This window comes from Quercus suber, unplaced genomic scaffold, assembly GCF_002906115.3.
Source record: "Quercus suber isolate HL8 unplaced genomic scaffold, Cork oak 2.0 scaffold_5, whole genome shotgun sequence".
NCBI lineage: Eukaryota > Viridiplantae > Streptophyta > Magnoliopsida > Fagales > Fagaceae > Quercus > Quercus suber.
In genome coordinates, this window is record NW_027069471.1 from 2625330 (window position 1) to 2643526 (window position 18197).

General features: G+C 32.7%; 1 protein-coding gene and 1 pseudogene across 4 annotated transcripts in view; both read left to right on the forward strand.

The window, feature by feature from the left end:
• The first annotated feature begins 2662 nt into the window (after positions 1–2662).
• The window catches only part of LOC111998939 (short-chain dehydrogenase TIC 32, chloroplastic), a 46719-nt gene continuing 31184 nt past the window's right edge, over positions 2663–18197 (forward strand). The window contains exons 1-8 of one of the 4 annotated variants that reach the window (XM_065772399.1): positions 2663–2846; positions 4814–5045; positions 5292–5371; positions 5750–5903; positions 6904–6982; positions 8374–8461; positions 8938–8984; positions 9513–9542. In XM_065772399.1, the coding sequence (XP_065628471.1) occupies positions 2741–2846; positions 4814–5045; positions 5292–5371; positions 5750–5903; positions 6904–6982; positions 8374–8461; positions 8938–8984; positions 9513–9527 (801 nt within the window). In that variant the 5' untranslated portion in view covers positions 2663–2740 and the 3' untranslated portion in view covers positions 9528–9542. Of the gene's footprint in view, positions 2847–4813; positions 5046–5291; positions 5372–5749; positions 5904–6903; positions 6983–8373; positions 8462–8937; positions 8985–9512; positions 9543–18197 lie in introns of those variants that run through there. The other 3 variants (XM_065772387.1, XM_065772391.1, XM_065772396.1) reach the window with 3 other exon arrangements.
• Positions 11927–17804, forward strand: LOC111998948 (short-chain dehydrogenase TIC 32, chloroplastic-like; annotated as a pseudogene).

The following is an 18197-nucleotide window of genomic DNA, read 5'->3' on the forward strand; positions in this document are numbered from 1 at the left end:
ACCCAATAATGACTTTGATTGGTGCTACAATTACATCACCAACATCACTCAAATCCACCCTAAATCATACCTAAAAAAATCCATTTACTTGCATTTTATATCCCGAATGATGAAACTTGTAATGATCATTTCAATTGTAAAAAAAATTTAAGTTGTAAATAGCACCCCGTTATTAAACTTTTATTAATTGCCCCAAAAATGACCTTGATTGGTGTTACATTGACAATATCACTCAAATCCACCCTAAATCATACCTAAAAAAATCCATTTACTTGCACTTTATACCTCCAAATGATGAAAACTTGCAGCGATCATTTCAATTGTAAAAAGTTTAAAATTAAAAATAAAGTTGTAAATAGCACCCCATTATTAAAATTTTATTAATTGCCCTGATAATGACCTTGATTGATGTTACATCAACATCACTCAAATCTACCCTAAATCATACCTAAAAATATACATTAACTTGCATTTTATATCCTCAAATGATGAAAACTTGCAATGATCATTCCAATTATATATACATATATATATATATATATATTTAAAAAAAAGTTGTAAATAGCACCCCCATCGTCTATTTGATTGTTAAATTTAATAGTCACTTGAGTTACACATGAGCCTCATCCAAATTATATAATAAGAATGGCATTTTCATCTTCAAATTTACTTAAATGCCCCTCCCTCTTTTATTGCCTTCCTCTATCCAATTGAAAACTACAACCTGAAATCCCTAAAAATAGTTATCCTAAAAAATAATAATAACTAAACATGAGTTAGGTGCAATAAATCTAATATGGCAGGTTGTTACTTGTTGTTACTAGTGGATAAGAAAGTAATTTTATTTTTGGATTTAAATTAAAAACTTGTAACAACCTGTCAACTAGAATTTGTTGTAAAAATGTTGGGAAAATGTTGTGGACGTAGCACTCCTGCCTTATCTCTTTTTAATTCTATCATAGTCTAATGTAATAATAAAATAAATAAATTAAAAATACCTTGAAATATATGGAGTTATTCTTTAATGTGACTTGAATTACTCACAAATATAATAAATTAATGTAATGTGTAACACTGTTACTAGTAAAGGTATCATACCCACAACAAAAGTGTGGTACCAATGTACCATATAACTTAATGTTTATTTGGTTATCATAATTATTTTTTTCAAAATTTGGTTATTTTAGATAGAAATTAAAGAAAGGAATTTTTTTCTATTATTTTCATTTTTTGGTCCCAAGGAGAGCGGAAGGGATAGATTCAAATTGGTGATCATGAGACATTAGTCCCAAACAATTGTGTTACTTCTCAATTGCTTCTTCAATCATCATATACTATATAATAAAAGTTTATTATAAAAAATTATAAAAAAAAAAAAAAAAAAAAAAAAAAAAAAAAAAAAAAAAAAAAAAAAAAAAAAAAAAAAAAAAACAAGAACAACAACAAAAAGCAATTCATCAATGCACAGCCGGTGATAGTAACATGGATTGAGAAATTGCTGTGTTTAGAGCTTATGTTAGGATTTCACATCAGAGCAATAGTGAAAAATTGGAGAGAAAAGAGAAAGAAATGAACAGAAATTTATCCAGGTATGAGAATGTGGGGCTGAGAGCAGATGGTTGAGAATTCCACGCAATGACAATTGACAAGATATAAGAATCTACAATAAATTTGTATTATTTCTGACCAGTTCTCAAAAAAAAAAAAAAAAAAAAGAAAGAAAGAAAGAAAAGAAGTACAAATTACAAAACATTCAATAAAAGCTTAAGGGGATATTTATGATAGGGTCAAAAAAAGACGGCATCAAATGTGGTGATAGGACCATAGCCTAATAGTTTCCACCGCATCACATAATAACTTATGTTTATTTTTTAATTTTTTTTATCACTTATATTGTAGCTTTCTACCATTTTATTTAATATTTTTTATTAGATGTAAATTTTAACAAATTTACTATTTGAATTACATTTTTTTTTATATATTTAATATTTACAAAATTTATAAAAAAAATAAAAAATTAATAATTATGTCATAAATTAATTATTTAAATTACAAATTTTTGTAATATAAAATTATGCATAAAAATAAGTTTATTGGTCATATATAATAAATAATATCTGATTGATACAAAATTTGATATGTATGTTAAAAGCTTAAATAAAATTCAATCCTACAGATAGAGTTTCAAAAAATATGTATAGTATATAAATATAAATCTATATTTATATTGTCCACACAAAAAAAAAAAATCGTATTTTCTAATATAGGCATCCATCTTGTCAAACAAAAAAGCATCCAAATGCCAAATTAGAAAGGTTTCGTTATAGCTTAATTATTATAGTCTATCCATTGGTATAAAGAACAAAATTATTATAAATAAACCATTGAAATTCTAAGAATAAAAAAAATATTAAATTAGAAATAAGTTTGATATAGGGAAATGATCCAGTGTCAGTAGCAGACTAGAAACGTTGCATGATCCCCAATCAAGAGAGAAATAAAGAGCGCGGGTTGGCAACATGGAGTCCACCAGACCAAATACAGTAACATTAGCAAATTTCCTTTCCTATGTTTACAACTGTACGTTACCAACAACTACAACTGTCACTTTCAAAGCTACCATTTCTGATCCATCTTTTCTTATAGCCAAGCAACGCTGGCTGTTTGTGTGAGACTTTCAAAATTATAAAGAGAGACAAACATAGACACACTCACACACACACACAAAAATTGAGAGAGAATGTGGCCTTTTAACAGAAAAGGGCCATCTGGGTTTTCATCTTCTTCCACAGCTGAAGATGTTACTCAAGGGGTTGATGGGACTGGTCTCACTGCTATTGTTACAGGTCCATGTTCTGTTTTTTTTTTTTCTTTTAAATTTTGATATAATAAAAAATATGGGTTTTGTTTTTTATTTGATAATTGTTAGGTGAAATAATTTTGAGAATTTGTTTTTCCTTGTTATGCATGAATGGATAGAGAGTGAATAAATTTTTTTGTATACTATGTGTCTTGTATTATTTATTGTGATAACTAGAGTATAACAAAGTTTCATTTGAGGATGTTATAAGTGCATGGTAGTTATCATTTATCATCAAATTCTGTTGCTTTTATGTTTTTGAAGTTGAAATTTCATTCTTCTTTAGTTGGTTTTAGGTAAGGGCCCATTTCTGTTGGGTGTGGTCAATTTTTAAAAGGTTTCAACAACAAAATTTAGTGTTTTTGATGAGGCAACTTCATAGGGGGCTCACTGGGACAGGGGGCGGGGGGTTTGGCACGTGTTGATGAGTGAGTTTGGTACCAAGGATAAGAGGAGGGGGAGAGTATCTCTTTAAATATAGCACTTGGTTTGGTCAATTTTTAGAAGGTTTCAACAATGAAATTTGGCTAAAAGCGTTGTAACTCAATTGACACTTTCCTAATGTTTTCAAGGGAGATGTTTAGGGTTCAAATCACGTGGGGGTGAGTGAGTTTAGCACCAATGATAGGGAGAGGGGGAGAGTTCCGATTAAATATTTGCATAAATCTAAGGCAATTGGTTTAGAGTACAGCTTCAATTTGTTGTTACTGCACTGAACATTGACTGTATGCTATGAAGTGCCGCAAGTGATGAGTTTGGAGTTTGGTATATCTTGAGTTGAATAGAAAGTAATGACCCATTGAAGTCAGATTGCACATGGGAATTCCTTCTATTTTTTCTTTTAAAATAATCTTAGATTACTATGTCATGTTGGTTGGTGGAAGTTTTGAATAATCCTTAGCAAGGTTTTGTCAAGCTACCGTGTTAATATTTGCCTAATCCTCAGTATATATCATCATCATCATCTCTCTCTCTCTCTCTCTCTCACTCATACCAATGTGAACTTGAGTAAATCTGCACTGTTATTTAGATTATTTGGATGATTTTGAGCATCATGAATTGCATTACTTGTTTCCTCGCCCTTTATTTCCCAAACCGTTTGGGAAAGATGACAAATGCATCTATGTTTTCTTTTTTCTGATACTGAATATACCTTGCCTTTGTAGTCAATAATTAAACATTTGATTATATTTTTACTTAAGAATAAGTATGACTGTTGTTTATTTTTGGAAAAGGTTATTAGGAAAAGACATGTTTTCATGGTGGTATATGAGGATGATTATTTTTTGATAAATACTAGCTAAGAATAAAAACTTAAAAGTGTACCCCACCTTAAAATGAGACAAACTAAAAATGTACCAAAGCAGCTGAAATTAAGACCCATTAATTGAAACTGTGTGAGGTTCCAAAAAATGAGAAAAATTACAGTTCCAATGGCAAAGAGACATGCCTCATGGCAAAAACAAGTAAGGTAGGACAAAGGGAGGACTCAAAAGGAAAATCCTAAAGAGAAAACCCCAAACCAAATGAGGTGTTTCTGATTATGAACCTTGGCAAACCCAATTTACTGTTTGTGAAACAGCATACCTATAATAGGATTTTTCCGTCTTGCATAACTTTGAATTAAGGCAGACTTGTTGCTAACAAAATAATTATATTGTTATAATGTATGAACAAAGTCAACTGCTTGTTTGATCAGTTGATTACTTGTCTAGATAAATATATAAGAGTCCTAAGTTCTGAACTATTTAAATTAGTGGAATTGAAATCTATTTATGTGGTCTTTGACTTAATGAGAATTTTCTGTGAATGCTTGCCGTAGATTTTAGTTAACAGTTACACAAAAAAGTGCCAGCATTTTAACATCATTTTGGATATATAATTATATATTTTCAAAAGCATCTGCTACATGCACTTAACTGTGTGCTTGCTGCTTGTGGACACCAATTACAGGAGCATCCAGTGGTATTGGCACTGAAACTACAAGGGTTCTTGCATTGCGTGGTGTCCACGTAATTATGGGGGTCAGGAATATGGTTGCTGGTAAAGATGCCAAAGAAGCAATAGTTAAGGAAATTCCTACAGCTAAAGTCGATGCCATGGAGTTAGATCTTAGTTCAATGGCGTCTGTGAAGAAATTTGCATCCAATTTCAATTCATCTGGTCTTCCTCTGAACATCCTAATGTAAGATCAAAACTGAAGCTGTAATGGTAGCTGTTATTCCACATTTTGCTTGTACTAGCTTAGATGTGTCTTACTATTGCACTGATCAACCCCCTCCCCCCAAACCCCAAACCCAAAACACAAAAAACCCCTCTTCTCCCCCCAACCCCAAGTCTACATCCTTGAAAATAGTTGTGTCTGTCTCTTAAGCATCCTTAGTTCAAGGTATTATACAAGAAGTATTAATTTTGTCTTCTTTGTTTTAAGTAACAATGCGGGAGTTATGGCAACACCATTCATGCTCTCCAAAGACAACATAGAACTACAGTTTGCAACGAATCACTTAGGTATGTTGCATTTTTCACAAAATATTTTCTGTAAAATATCACATGTTCTTAAGCAGCATTTAAAATCACCTCTGACTGAATCCAACCATCCCCCCTTCCCACCCCCCTCCCCCCCCCCCTCTGAAAAAGTCATTTGTCAGTCTAAGTTGTTTCCAATTTTGAAGTTTTGAGATACAACTTGGTAGTTCTTTAAGTTTGGAAATTTAATTAGAATAAAAAACAATCAAGAAAGCAAGATAATCCCCCCGGCCATATTTTTTTTGCACATAGAATCGGGTGACAGTTCATACATAACACATATATAGTCTATTTAGATGCATCAATTGAATAATATGGGAGCAGGCTAAATCCTTATTTTTTCTTTTATGGTACTTGCAGGTCATTTTCTTTTGACCAATCTTTTGTTGGAGAATATGAAAAAAACATCTCGTAAAAGTCGCAAAGAAGGAAGAATTGTCAATGTGTCCTCAGAGGCTCATAGGTTCTCATACCGTGAAGGAATCCGTTTTGATAAATTAAATGATAAATCTGGGTAATACTATTTAGCCATAACCTAAACTGTCATTTAATTCTACTTTATGATAGTATTCCATGACCATTAGCAAGTCAGCACTTTAGTGTGCTCAATTAGTTCCTTTAGAAAAAATTACAAGTGTGTCTCTGAAAATCCCAAATTTTGTGGTTGTAGCTCACTACAAGAGCCACTTATTAAGTTTCCATAGATTTTCCTCATCATTTTCTTTTTTCATTGTCATTTTCATTTTCTAGGTACACAGCTGACCCCCAAGTTTTGAGAATATGGCTTTGTTATTGTTGTTGTTGTTATTTTTTCATTTTCTAGATACGTAATTTATTTTAAATTGATTGCTTTTATATGCTGCACATCTATCACATTGATATTATAGCCTAAAGACCATTTCTTATTGTTAGTCCCTTCAAAGTGAGGACTTAGGAGGGCTGATATGGTAAAAAAAAATTATTAAGTGGTCGTTTTCGATATTTGAATTTGCACACATACTCTTGACAGGCTGAGATTTTTACCATGGTATCAGAGAGTAGCCCTGCTTTGGTATTCTATCCTGCTCGACAAAATAGGTCATGTATCATCAAGTCAATTATAACACTACCCAAAAATGAAGAGAAGCTTTTTTCCCCTTTAAGATTTGACATAATTCATAACTTATCAAGCTTTTCCATCCATGATAGTAAGTTCAATTTCCGTGGATGCATTTGTTAACTAATTACCTAATCATAGCAGTCTTATTAATTGTTGGATCATCCTTATATGATGTGAATCGAAGACATAATTGTTAAGAGTTCAGGGTCTGATAAGTATGTTACCTTACATATCTAACAGTGTCAAAATGAGGATTTAAATAATGTGTTGTAGTCACATTGGATTTGACACCCAGCTGTGTACTTCTGCACATTCTAGTTGATTGGTATATTTAAATGTTGTGTTTCATTATGAAGGTATATTTTGACAAGAGAATTTTCCATGAATTTGTGTGTTTGGGCTTGCTTAAGTACAGGTATAGCAGTTTTGCTGCTTATGGCCAATCAAAGCTTTCCAATGTTTTGCATGCAAATGAGCTTGCGAGAACTATCAAGGTATATAAACTTCTGCAAATATCATGAAATTGATTATATATTAACATTAAAAGAGTTCATGCAGGGCACTCTCTTAAAATTTTACTGAGTTTTATGCAACCGTATAAGCTCAACATTATTTATTGCTATTATGTATGATCATTAGCTCACTCTAAGAAACATTATCTCAATTGTTTCACTTTTAAGGATCTCATGTTTTATTAGTATCCTGAATTATAAAATTCATTTTGAAATTTCTTTGTCATCTGATACATATTTCAGCTATAGCTTCTTATCTCTGCTATTCTCTATTCTTGCTAAAGCAACTGACTCTTGGTATGATGATCAAACATATTATTGGATTTCCCAATGGATTTATCTGTTCCCTGCTTCAAAGTGTAGAATGAGCACTGAGAAGGTAGAAGGTTTTTTAACTATATTGCTACAACTCTATCAACTTATGCATTGGATAAAGTGCTTCAGTTATCCATTATTGTATTCTGAATGGTGAGCATATAATTTTTATACAAGTCCTTTATTAGTTAGTGACTTAATGGTACCATGGTTCCATTCTTTATTAGTTCAGATAACCGTAAGCCTTTGAAGGGAAAGACCATAGTGAATTGTTAGGAAGACAAGGTGAGGGTTTATGTGGACCCCTTTGTACCTTATATTTTGTCTGCAGTGTAAATCCTTGCTCTATGTAGAATGCAAGCCTTTTTTTTTTATTATGAACAATGCAAGCCTTTGATGACTTACAGGCTATCTGGCCCATAATTAATTTGAAAATGTTCTTTTATCCAATGATTGTCTTCTGACTTCTGAGCACTTAATAATTTTTTGAAGCCTTTATTTAGTTACTAACTTAAGAGTATCATGTTTCATTCTTTGTTAATTGAGGTATCCACAAGTCTTTGAAGAGAATTACAATGGTGAACTGCAAGGGAAACTTCAAATTGACTGTCAAGTGTCTTGCATATTGTGTATCAAAATTAATATATTCACCGTGCACTAGCAGCTTATGCTTTTTGAACAACTGGAATATATTTTGTGAAATGTTGCCAATGAGAAATGAACATTCTGAAGTGAGATTTTTCTTAAGTTTTTTATTTGTTGAACCTTTTACCTACTCCTGCAGTTTAGACATGAACCTGCTACTCACTATTAACAAGTATAGATCACACCAATGTTATTCATATTCTCCATATCATTCATCGTTGTCCAACTACCTGTCATAATTTATACACCCTTCCCACGGAAAAGGGAAAAAAGTCCTTGACAGAGCATTGAGAATATCTGCTTTACATATATTTTTCAGACATATAAATACACCAATACATACATATCACCCTGTCCGTATGAAGGTAGTCATGTTAAAACAGAATCCATAATATCTTTGGTTGTTTCTTCAGCAGGATGATGGGGTGGAAATAACTGCAAATTCACTTCACCCAGGAGCAATTGCCACTAATCTTTTTCGTCAGAGCAACATTATGAATGGTACCTACTTTGATGAATGTCATCCTAATTTTTATGTGTTTTTTGGTATTATTGGGCTGAAGATAGGTCACTTGCATTGAAAAATGTCAATGCAGGCATGTAGTATAGTAATATTTGGTGAAACTGGATAACATGGAACAAATTCCATATTTTATTTCAATCCTACAGATATTTGCTTCTTTGACAAAACATGGCCATACATGTAAAACACATCTTGACATAAATTTGGAAATCATGCAGCAGTTCCTATATGCTTTCATGTATTGCCTTTTCTGTTGTCCTTGAAACCACTTTGCTAAAGATGTTTTTGTTGTTTGGGACCCCAATTCTTGACTCCTTTTCATAAATGTAGAAGGTCTTGACCTGGAGGTGTCCTACATTAGCATGTGTAGATTTGATATATCATACATGACTACTTTTGCTGATGAATTTGATGGAAATATCATGGATTTATGGCTATCTTTATTTTGATGCAGGTATTGTTAATACGCTTGGTAGATTTGTGCTTAAAAATGTTCAGCAGGTAAGCAGTATTTTAATTGGATCTGTTAGCTTAATCAATTAAGAAATATGAATCTTGTGCACATCATGCAGAAACCACAGTAAGGCGTTCACATTGGCTTTAAATTTTTAATCAGTTTTCTGTTGAATAAGTAATTGATTTTTTTATTTTTTTTAGTTTTGTTCTAATCTTGAACCTTTTGTAGTTTCTTAATTTTGTCTATGTTGGATGCCAGTGAAGGAAAGGGGTTAGTGTGGGACATATTTAGGATGTCCCAAAATATGGTCCTCTTTGAAAAGTTAGTGACTTTCCCAACTTATCCTTTATGTATTTTGAAAACCTGGAACAAGATTTTTTAAACTCAACAATCTTCTGTTTGTTGTGCAAAATTGTTTATACCTTGAAATCAAAATATATTTATTCACAATGAACTTACTTTTCTTTCGAAGTTATGCCTCATAAAAATATATTAACCTTATTGTGCAAGATGTCATTACCATTATAGTGAAACATGCCTTGTCTGATAATGTTAATTGCTCATGGTCTTAGTTTCCACCAGAATGAATCAAATTTTGAAGTCACTTCACAGATATTCTACTTCTGCATAGTTTTGGTAACTTTGAATAAGCATTGGACAGTAACCTATCCAAGGCAAGTACACAAGGTAGGGACAGCGAGTTGGCAAAGAAACTCTGGGATTTCAGCATGAACTTGATTAAATGATGTACCAGTATTCATCACAGATTGCTATTCTTCTTTACTAAGAATATATAGTTAAATAACCTATTTCAAGCACATTTGTCATGTCCTTGTATCTAAATTCTGAAAGAATTCTAGCAAAATGTATACTTAAGTTCTGATTTCATGCCAAATTAAGACATGAATATTGAAAGGTGTAGTGGCTGTGTTTAACTGTATAGTACTAACCATATATATTTTATTGGAGCGCGACAATTCTATGATCAAGCCAATAATAATCTTTCTTTTTAAGGGTCAGATGTTGATTGGTGTTTTTCTTTTATATTAAACCATTTGGTGTTGTATAAATGTATTTATAGTTTATGCCGTTCTAGTTTATTTATGCCCAAAGTCTTGTAGCTTAACTAGATGACATCTTTTGATGTTTCTAACAAAGTCATCTTGGATTTAAATCTCTCATTCTCCAACTATTGAATTATTAAAAAAAAAAAAGTTTATTTAACTTAGAAACCCTCCAACCCCAAGTCTTATATATATATATATTCCATAATTTTTTTTTTTTGAATAACTCAATATTTTATATTCCAACGGTTCAATGGAAAAGTTATGCTCCAAATGCAACCTACTCAACCAAGAAATGTACTAAAACTAGGGGTGTGTAGAAAACCCACCAACCCGTCAAACCCGACCCGACTCGACCCAACCTAATCTGCCGGGTTGGGTCAGTTTTTAAGGCTTGGTGGGTTAGGTTGGGTTACAAAATTTTTTTTTGATAGCGGGTCGGGTTGGGTGTAGGTCATAAAATTACAAACCTGCCAAACTCGACCCGATCCACCCATATTTAATATATATTTAAAATAAATTATATATTTAATAATTTTTTTTTAAATCAGCTGTAAATTTAATATTTACTAATAATAATATATTTAATATATACTAATAATAATATTATATACTATAAGTGCTTATATATAATATTATATATATATATATAAAATATATACTAATAATAATATATTTAATAAATTTTTTAATAATAATAATAATAATAATAAAAATTTGTCAAACTCATGGGTTCAACCCGACCCAACCCGACTCATGTGGGTTGGGTTGGGTTGGGTTGAACTTATGTAATGGGTTGGGTTAGGTTGAATTTTTTTTGACCCACCATGGTGGGTTAGGTCAAAAAATCCCTTCAACCCGACCCATGCACACCCCTAACTAAAGCTAATGTGGATAGGGCATGGATCAAAGGTGAACGTATGGGTGGGCCTGGTATAGTATACCTGGATGTAAATGGGAAATTTCTTGCTGGATGGAAAAGAAGGTGAGAAACGTCAAGCTTTTGAACCCTGAAAAATAAGGTGTGAAATGTTACAAAAGCAATGATAGTTACAATGAGAGAGGGAGGATTTGAACTCCAGATGTCTCTATTAGAAACACTGGGAGGTGCTAACTAGTTGAGTTATAAGGTTTTAGATAAAGTTACGAAAGCTTAACATAGTGGAAATAACTAGCAATTTAGGAACATTAAAAAAAAAAAAATTGGTTAGGAATTAGGCTTCTCTTGGTTTGTTATTGAAGGCAATGTTCAATTGAAGTGATTAACGGTGATAAATAGGAATTCTTTGTGACTTCACTATACATGAAAAAAGGAAAAAAGAGGACTTAAAGTTCTCATTTGTGCCGAGGATTGAGAAATCTTATAAGCTATATAATGTTGTGGAATGAAATAATTTAACTATTGTAGCTAGTAAAACATATTATGAACGGTCAAATTACTAATGAAATGGACAACACGACTAAAATAAAAATAGAATCAAATATGCATAATTAAAACGAAAAATTTGAAAATTAAAAATGTTAAAATCAAAATAACTTGAAACTTTAAATAATAAAGAATAAACTTAAATCAAAATTTAATTAAATTATTTGGTCTTACATGTGAGTGTGACAATACAAGACCTGGGTAGATACCCAAACAAAAGAGCAATGCTATATACTATATACACAAAAAAAATTTGACAACATTTTTAACCTCTATTGATATGTTAAATTTGTCCCAATTCTCATTTGAGCCTTTCACTAATATTACTTTTTTATTCACCATTAGCTATGTAAGTTTTGTCAATTATTTTATTTATTTTGTGTGGTTATAGAAAAAAAAAAAAAAAAATTTGCATTTGAGTATTTCCCCACGAAAATAAAACAAAATATAATCGGTTACTTTGCAGAGAGAGAGAGAGAGAGAGAGAGACAGAGAGATGTGGTTGTTTAACAGAAAAGGGCCATCTGGGTTTTCAGCTTCTACTACAGCTGAGGAAGTTACAGAAGGGATTGATGGGACTGGTCTCACTGCCATTGTCACAGGTCATCTTTTCATCTTAGCAGAAAAAGGAAACAACAATAATAAGTCCAAAAAAAAAAAAAAGTGGGTTTTGTTTAAAGTTTTCGTTTTTCAGTGCGTTGTTGAGGTTCTTGTAGACTCTTTATTTTTATTTATTTATTTAATTTTTCAGTGCATTGTTAAAGTTATTTCTGTTTGTGTGAGTGTCATTAATTTATTCACAGCTCCTGATATTAGCTAAGCTTGATGATCAATATGATTTCTTGGTTAGATTCAACAGCAAATTTCATGAATATGTGTGATGCTCAAGAGAGTTTGTGCCATGCTTACTCTTATGTATGCTCATATTATATGTGTTTTGGTCATGGACACAGTTTTGTTGTTTAACAGAAAAGGGCCATCTGGGTTTTCAGCTTCTACTACAGCTGAGGAAGTTACAGAAGGGATTGATGGGACTGGTCTCACTGCCATTGTCACAGGTCATCTTTTCATCTTAGCAGAAAAAGGAAACAACAATAATAAGTCCAAAAAAAAAAAAAAGTGGGTTTTGTTTAAAGTTTTCGTTTTTCAGTGCGTTGTTGAGGTTCTTGTAGACTCTTTATTTTTATTTATTTATTTAATTTTTCAGTGCATTGTTAAAGTTATTTCTGTTTGTGTGAGTGTCATTAATTTATTCACAGCTCCTGATATTAGCTAAGCTTGATGATCAATATGATTTCTTGGTTAGATTCAACAGCAAATTTCATGAATATGTGTGATGCTCAAGAGAGTTTGTGCCATGCTTACTCTTATGTATGCTCATATTATATGTGTTTTGGTCATGGACACAGTTTTGGTGTCCAGACATGGGAATAGTTGTGGTGAACATGGCAAGCCCCCCAAAATCTGGATTTGAGAAAATATTTATGTTGTGTGTGTGTGTGTGTGTTCATGTTCTAAATTTACTTCATTGAACATATACTCTAACATGTTATCAATTTAGATTAGTAGAAGGCAGTATGCCAGTGTATTAGCAATTCAAACAACAATTTTGATAACAGTTGTTCCTTGAGCATAGACTCCTTATTTATTTGGGTAATCCCATTTGTATTCTACAGATGTACTTGGGTTCCACCCCTTGGCATTTTGGTAACACACACACACACACACATATTTGTGGCTTTATACATCATGGATCTTTATTGCATTGCGCCGTTTCAATTGACAATTGCGTGATAAGATGTCTAGCTTCTGTATCTTCATATAAAGGGCATATGATGCATATTATGGCTAGTGAGCGAAGCCCATTGAAGTAACAGTTAGCCAGATGGGCATTGCTTTTTTATGAGCATTTGTGATACGTCACTTTGTCATTTTGTGGTCCTGTCTTTGCAGGAGGATCAAGTGGTGTTGGCACTGAAACTGCACGTGTTCTTGCCTTGCGTGGTGTCCATGTAGCTATGGGTGTTAGGAATATGACAGCTGGTAGGGAGGTCAAGGAAGCAATGGTCAAAGGAAACCCCACTACTAAAATTGATGCTATGGAGTTGGATCTAAGTTCGATGGCATCAGTAAGAAAATTTGCAGAAGAATTCAATTCCTCGGGTCTTCCACTAAGCATTCTCATGTAAGATGAATGGAAATAGGATCAGCTGCAATGTATTGTAATTTACATCCTCTTTTTAAATCTGTTTTTACGTAGTTATATATCAGAATTGATCTCTGTATTTTGTGTGTGTGTGTGTGTGTGAATATATGTGGAGTGTAGACAGTTTATTCCAATTACTGCATGTCATGCTTGGATTGGTAGAATCCCTGTTGAGCTTGGATAGAGGTCAAGCTATATCTGGATTCAGCTATTTCTGTTAAAGCCTAGTCGGTGTTGGTATCATCATAGTTGAGACTGTTAGCTCAAACAAATTTTCTTTTTGTAAAACATCTAAACCTACTGACAAGTTTATCTGTTGACCATACAAAAAGATCTGTTACTCATTTAGAGAATAAAATCTAGTTAATGATCTTAGATTTGAGGACAAATGCATGTTAGTACTCATGCGTGCAAGTCTGGTGTAATCATTTCTCTTACATGTTTTCTTTGAGAATGGTGATTATAATTTATATATCATTAACATTAATTATTATGTCACTTTCCAACTCTTTTACCTTTCATTATAATTCCTAACAGATTCCATAGTGCATATTAACCTTTACCAGGAGTTTTGTCCTTTATTTTGTTTAGTATAACAAGATCTGCTGAAAACCTTCTTCAACTGTTAGCAACCTGCTGATACCAAACCTGATGCTGCTTGAGCTTGGCTTCTGCCGAGACTGAGGTTAGATCTCAGGGTTGGGCTTAATTTGCATAGGATAGTGAACAAGCTAATTAGTGTGTGGAGTATGTGTAAAGTTTTTGCTTACTAATTACCACTTCCTTCTCTCTTTCTGTCTACACATTCATGAATGTTTATGTGTATGCTCATATACATGTTATATATGCATATGCACATATATATTGTCTCCAGCTTGCTTATTATTACTTATTAAATATCAATCCATTTTTTGTATGAAATAAATGTTCAAATTGCATAAAATTATCAGTGATTTGTTTTCCTTGTAAGTAACAATGCAGGAGTCATGGCAACCCCATTCATGCTTTCCAAAGATAACATCGAACTACAATTTGCAACAAACCACCTAGGTATGTTTCATTCTCTTATGCAATATTTTGTGTGAAATTAAATACATTAATTAAGTGGTAGCTTTCATCCTGTGCTACTGAGATGGAATTTATTTGGACTTTCAACCATCACTGGTGATCGTTTAAGACTGAAAAAGTATTTAACTTTCAGTGCTTCCTTCTGAAACTTGATTCAGAAATGCTAGAGGCTTTTTTGACAGTTCCCTGAGATGGTTTCAAATGTAATGATACAGCTGAATTGCATATCATCTATTTCCTTTCATTCCGTCTCTTTTTGTTTTCTCAATGACAAGGAATGAAAAAAAATAGGGAAAAAAAATCAACTAGGATAATTGGATCCGTAAAATGTTACTCTAAAGCGAATACAAGATAGACTGTATTTTTTGCAGGTCATTTTCTTTTGACAAATCTATTGTTGGAGAAAATGAAAAAAAACAACACTTGAATCTGGCAGAGAAGGAAGGATTGTGAATGTCTCTTCACGCCGTCACCAATTTTCATATCATGAAGGGATTCGGTTTGACAAAATCAATGATCCATCAGGGTAACACTGCAACTATTCTGAGGGCATCCTGGATATACTTTTAGGATATTGTTTTCCCTTTTGTCAGAATGCTAAGTTTGAGTTGTGTGCCATTGTGGTTGAGAAGTAGTCTGTCAACTATTTGCAGACTTCACATCTAGTATGCATTTCTCCCAAGAGGGTAACTGGTAAACTTGGCAAAATAATGTCAAGAAGCCACCCCTCCACTCAGCCTGTGGCCAATGAATCAGGCAAAAGAAGTGATGAACTTCAGACTTCTTTTAATTTATTGAGATTCCCGCGGGGGGTTGGGGGGGGGGGGTGTGTGGTGGTTGGGGGGACTTCCTTTTACAGTCTCCCATATGAAGTAAAAATATATATAAAGAAGAAGGGGGAGAGGCTTGGTGTTTCCATTTCAAGAGATAAATAGGTCAATTTTGTGAGTATGCTCTGTGTTTCTTTATATGAACCATTTGAGCTTATTATGAAGACATACGGATTGGAGTCAGTTGTAACTTGTAAGGTTTTTATTCTTAGTCTCTTTTTTCAGAAAATATTAATCAAGCCAGCTTTGTTTATCTACATATATAACGGTTTATCTGCATATGGTCAATCAAAGCTTGCTAATATTCTGCATGCTAATGAACTTTCTAGACGGCTAAAGGTATTCCTTGTTCATGGATATCAGTCAATCTGGAACAATATATTCTAATAATATAAAAATATCAGATAAACGATAACATTGTATAACGCCCAAAGATCCCTATCACTTTCATACTGTAATTTTTGGGATTACCTCTGCTCATAAGCAATAGTGGGAAACTGGAAATTTTGTTATTGAAAAAAATAAAGAGGGATGATAAGAGAATATACTTCCTCTAATGCACTTTCCAAATGTGGCTGAAACTGGCAACATGAAAGTTGGCTTGACGGGATATGTGGACCTTTTTGTCCCTATCACTTGTCACACAAATCAGTATCAATAAAGCTCATAGTTAAGTTGTAATGGTAAATACTGATACAGTACAAAGCAGGAAAATGGTAGTTCACGCTACAACTGTAATTTGCTATCATGTTTCTCCTAACAGGAAAATGAGGCAGAGATAACTGCAAATTCAGTGCATCCTGGAGCAGTTGCTACTGATCTTTTCCATCATCAAAGCTTTGTCAGTGGTAATTGCTTTTCCGTTTATGATGCTTTATAAACTTATAGTTTTCACATGAAAGAGATATATATTCCTCTGGTTTCTTTAAAACAACAGCTCATCGGTTGGAAAAATTATGTCATACAAAAGTACATACTAGTTGCATTGATTCAGGGATTTCGACTGTTAATGTTAGGTACATCTAATATGTCTCCATGGTTTCATTTTCTGTATTACTCCTGTACAGGATTTAGAACTACCTTAATGGAAAATGATAAATTTGCCAAAAAATTGAAGTGTTAAATTGGCAAAACCATCCTCAACTATGGATCTGATCTCATCTTTACAAAGGCCAAAGTCCCCATATCAAATTCTAAATAATGATGCCCAAATGCATAAGTGGAATTTCTGGTCACATAATGCTTTTGAAGTAGCTTTTTTTGAGGTGTATGAAATGCTGGGAAATGTTTGAAGAAGATTAAAATAAAGTGCTGTAAAATTAGAAAATACAATGAAGGCTAAATGAAAATTCACCTAAAGATATGTGTGTCGCTTCATATTCAGGCTTTTTCTACATTTTGACAAATAATCTCTATATGCATGTATAGTATTCTTTTTGCTCACAATTTTGGGTTGATTGTGCAAGGGATAAATGGAAAACATAACTAGGGTGAAACAATATTTTTTTTTTAAAACACAAGATTACAAATTGCAAAAACACCATAATTTAATCCATCTCAGACGAAAATTCACCTAAGCTTGATATTAATCCTTTGTAGAATCTATGCTATAATTAAATGCACAACACTTTTTCTTCTTTTGCATCATTTAACGAAAGTTGTTTGAGTTTGTCACTTGATGGTTTCTCATTTCGGTTTGGTGCAGGTCTGATTGGTCTTCTTGGTAAATATATGATTAAAAATGTTCAACAGGTAATTTTGTACTTTACAAATATAAGAAAAGTCGTTGTATTGCAGTTGGATTTTTTTCCCTGTTTTATTGTGAAGTTAAATACTTTGATTTCAACCAAAAGGTGAATGTTACAATCAAAATTTTCTGTCCTTTGCAATTAATCTGTTACACACATGCAAATTCAACCAGGATGGGTGGATTAATGCTTGAATTATGATGTGAGGTTCTCCTTATGGTTGATATGATTTGGTATAGGGGGCAGCAACAACATGCTATGTGGCATTGCATCCACAAGTTAAAGGGGTTAGTGGCCACTATTTTGCAGATAGTAACAAAGTTGAAGCAAGCCCACAAGCTAATTATTCTGAGCTGGCGAAGAAACTCTGGAATTTCAGCTTGAATATGATTGACAGATGTACTCCTGTTTCATAGAGTTTATATACCGTTTGATTTATAATTTATGCATTAAAAATTCACACTAACTTGTGTTTTCTACTCACTTAAGAGAGAAATATATCTGCTGTAATATATTTGTGAATCTGGAAGACCTTTTTTATGATAGGTAATAAGACTTTATATTGAAAAAATTGAACATCATGCTCACGATAGTGAACACTCTGAACAAGAAATAGATACAAAAAAATCAAGAACTAAAGGAACTAGAGGCTAAAAAAACCAGATAAAGAAATACAATTCGTACACCCCCAAATACGAGCCCAAAGAAATAGAGTACCAAAAAGGAGTGATTTTAGATGATCTAATGTTCTCTCATTGTCTTCAAAAGTGCAAGTATTGCGTTCCTGCCAAATTAACCACATTAAACATGCCAAGACCATATTCCAAATGGTCGAACGATGCCTTCCAAACCAGTTTTTCCACATAAAGAAAAAATAGTTGATTGACCTTGGCATTATCCATTGGATCCCAAACA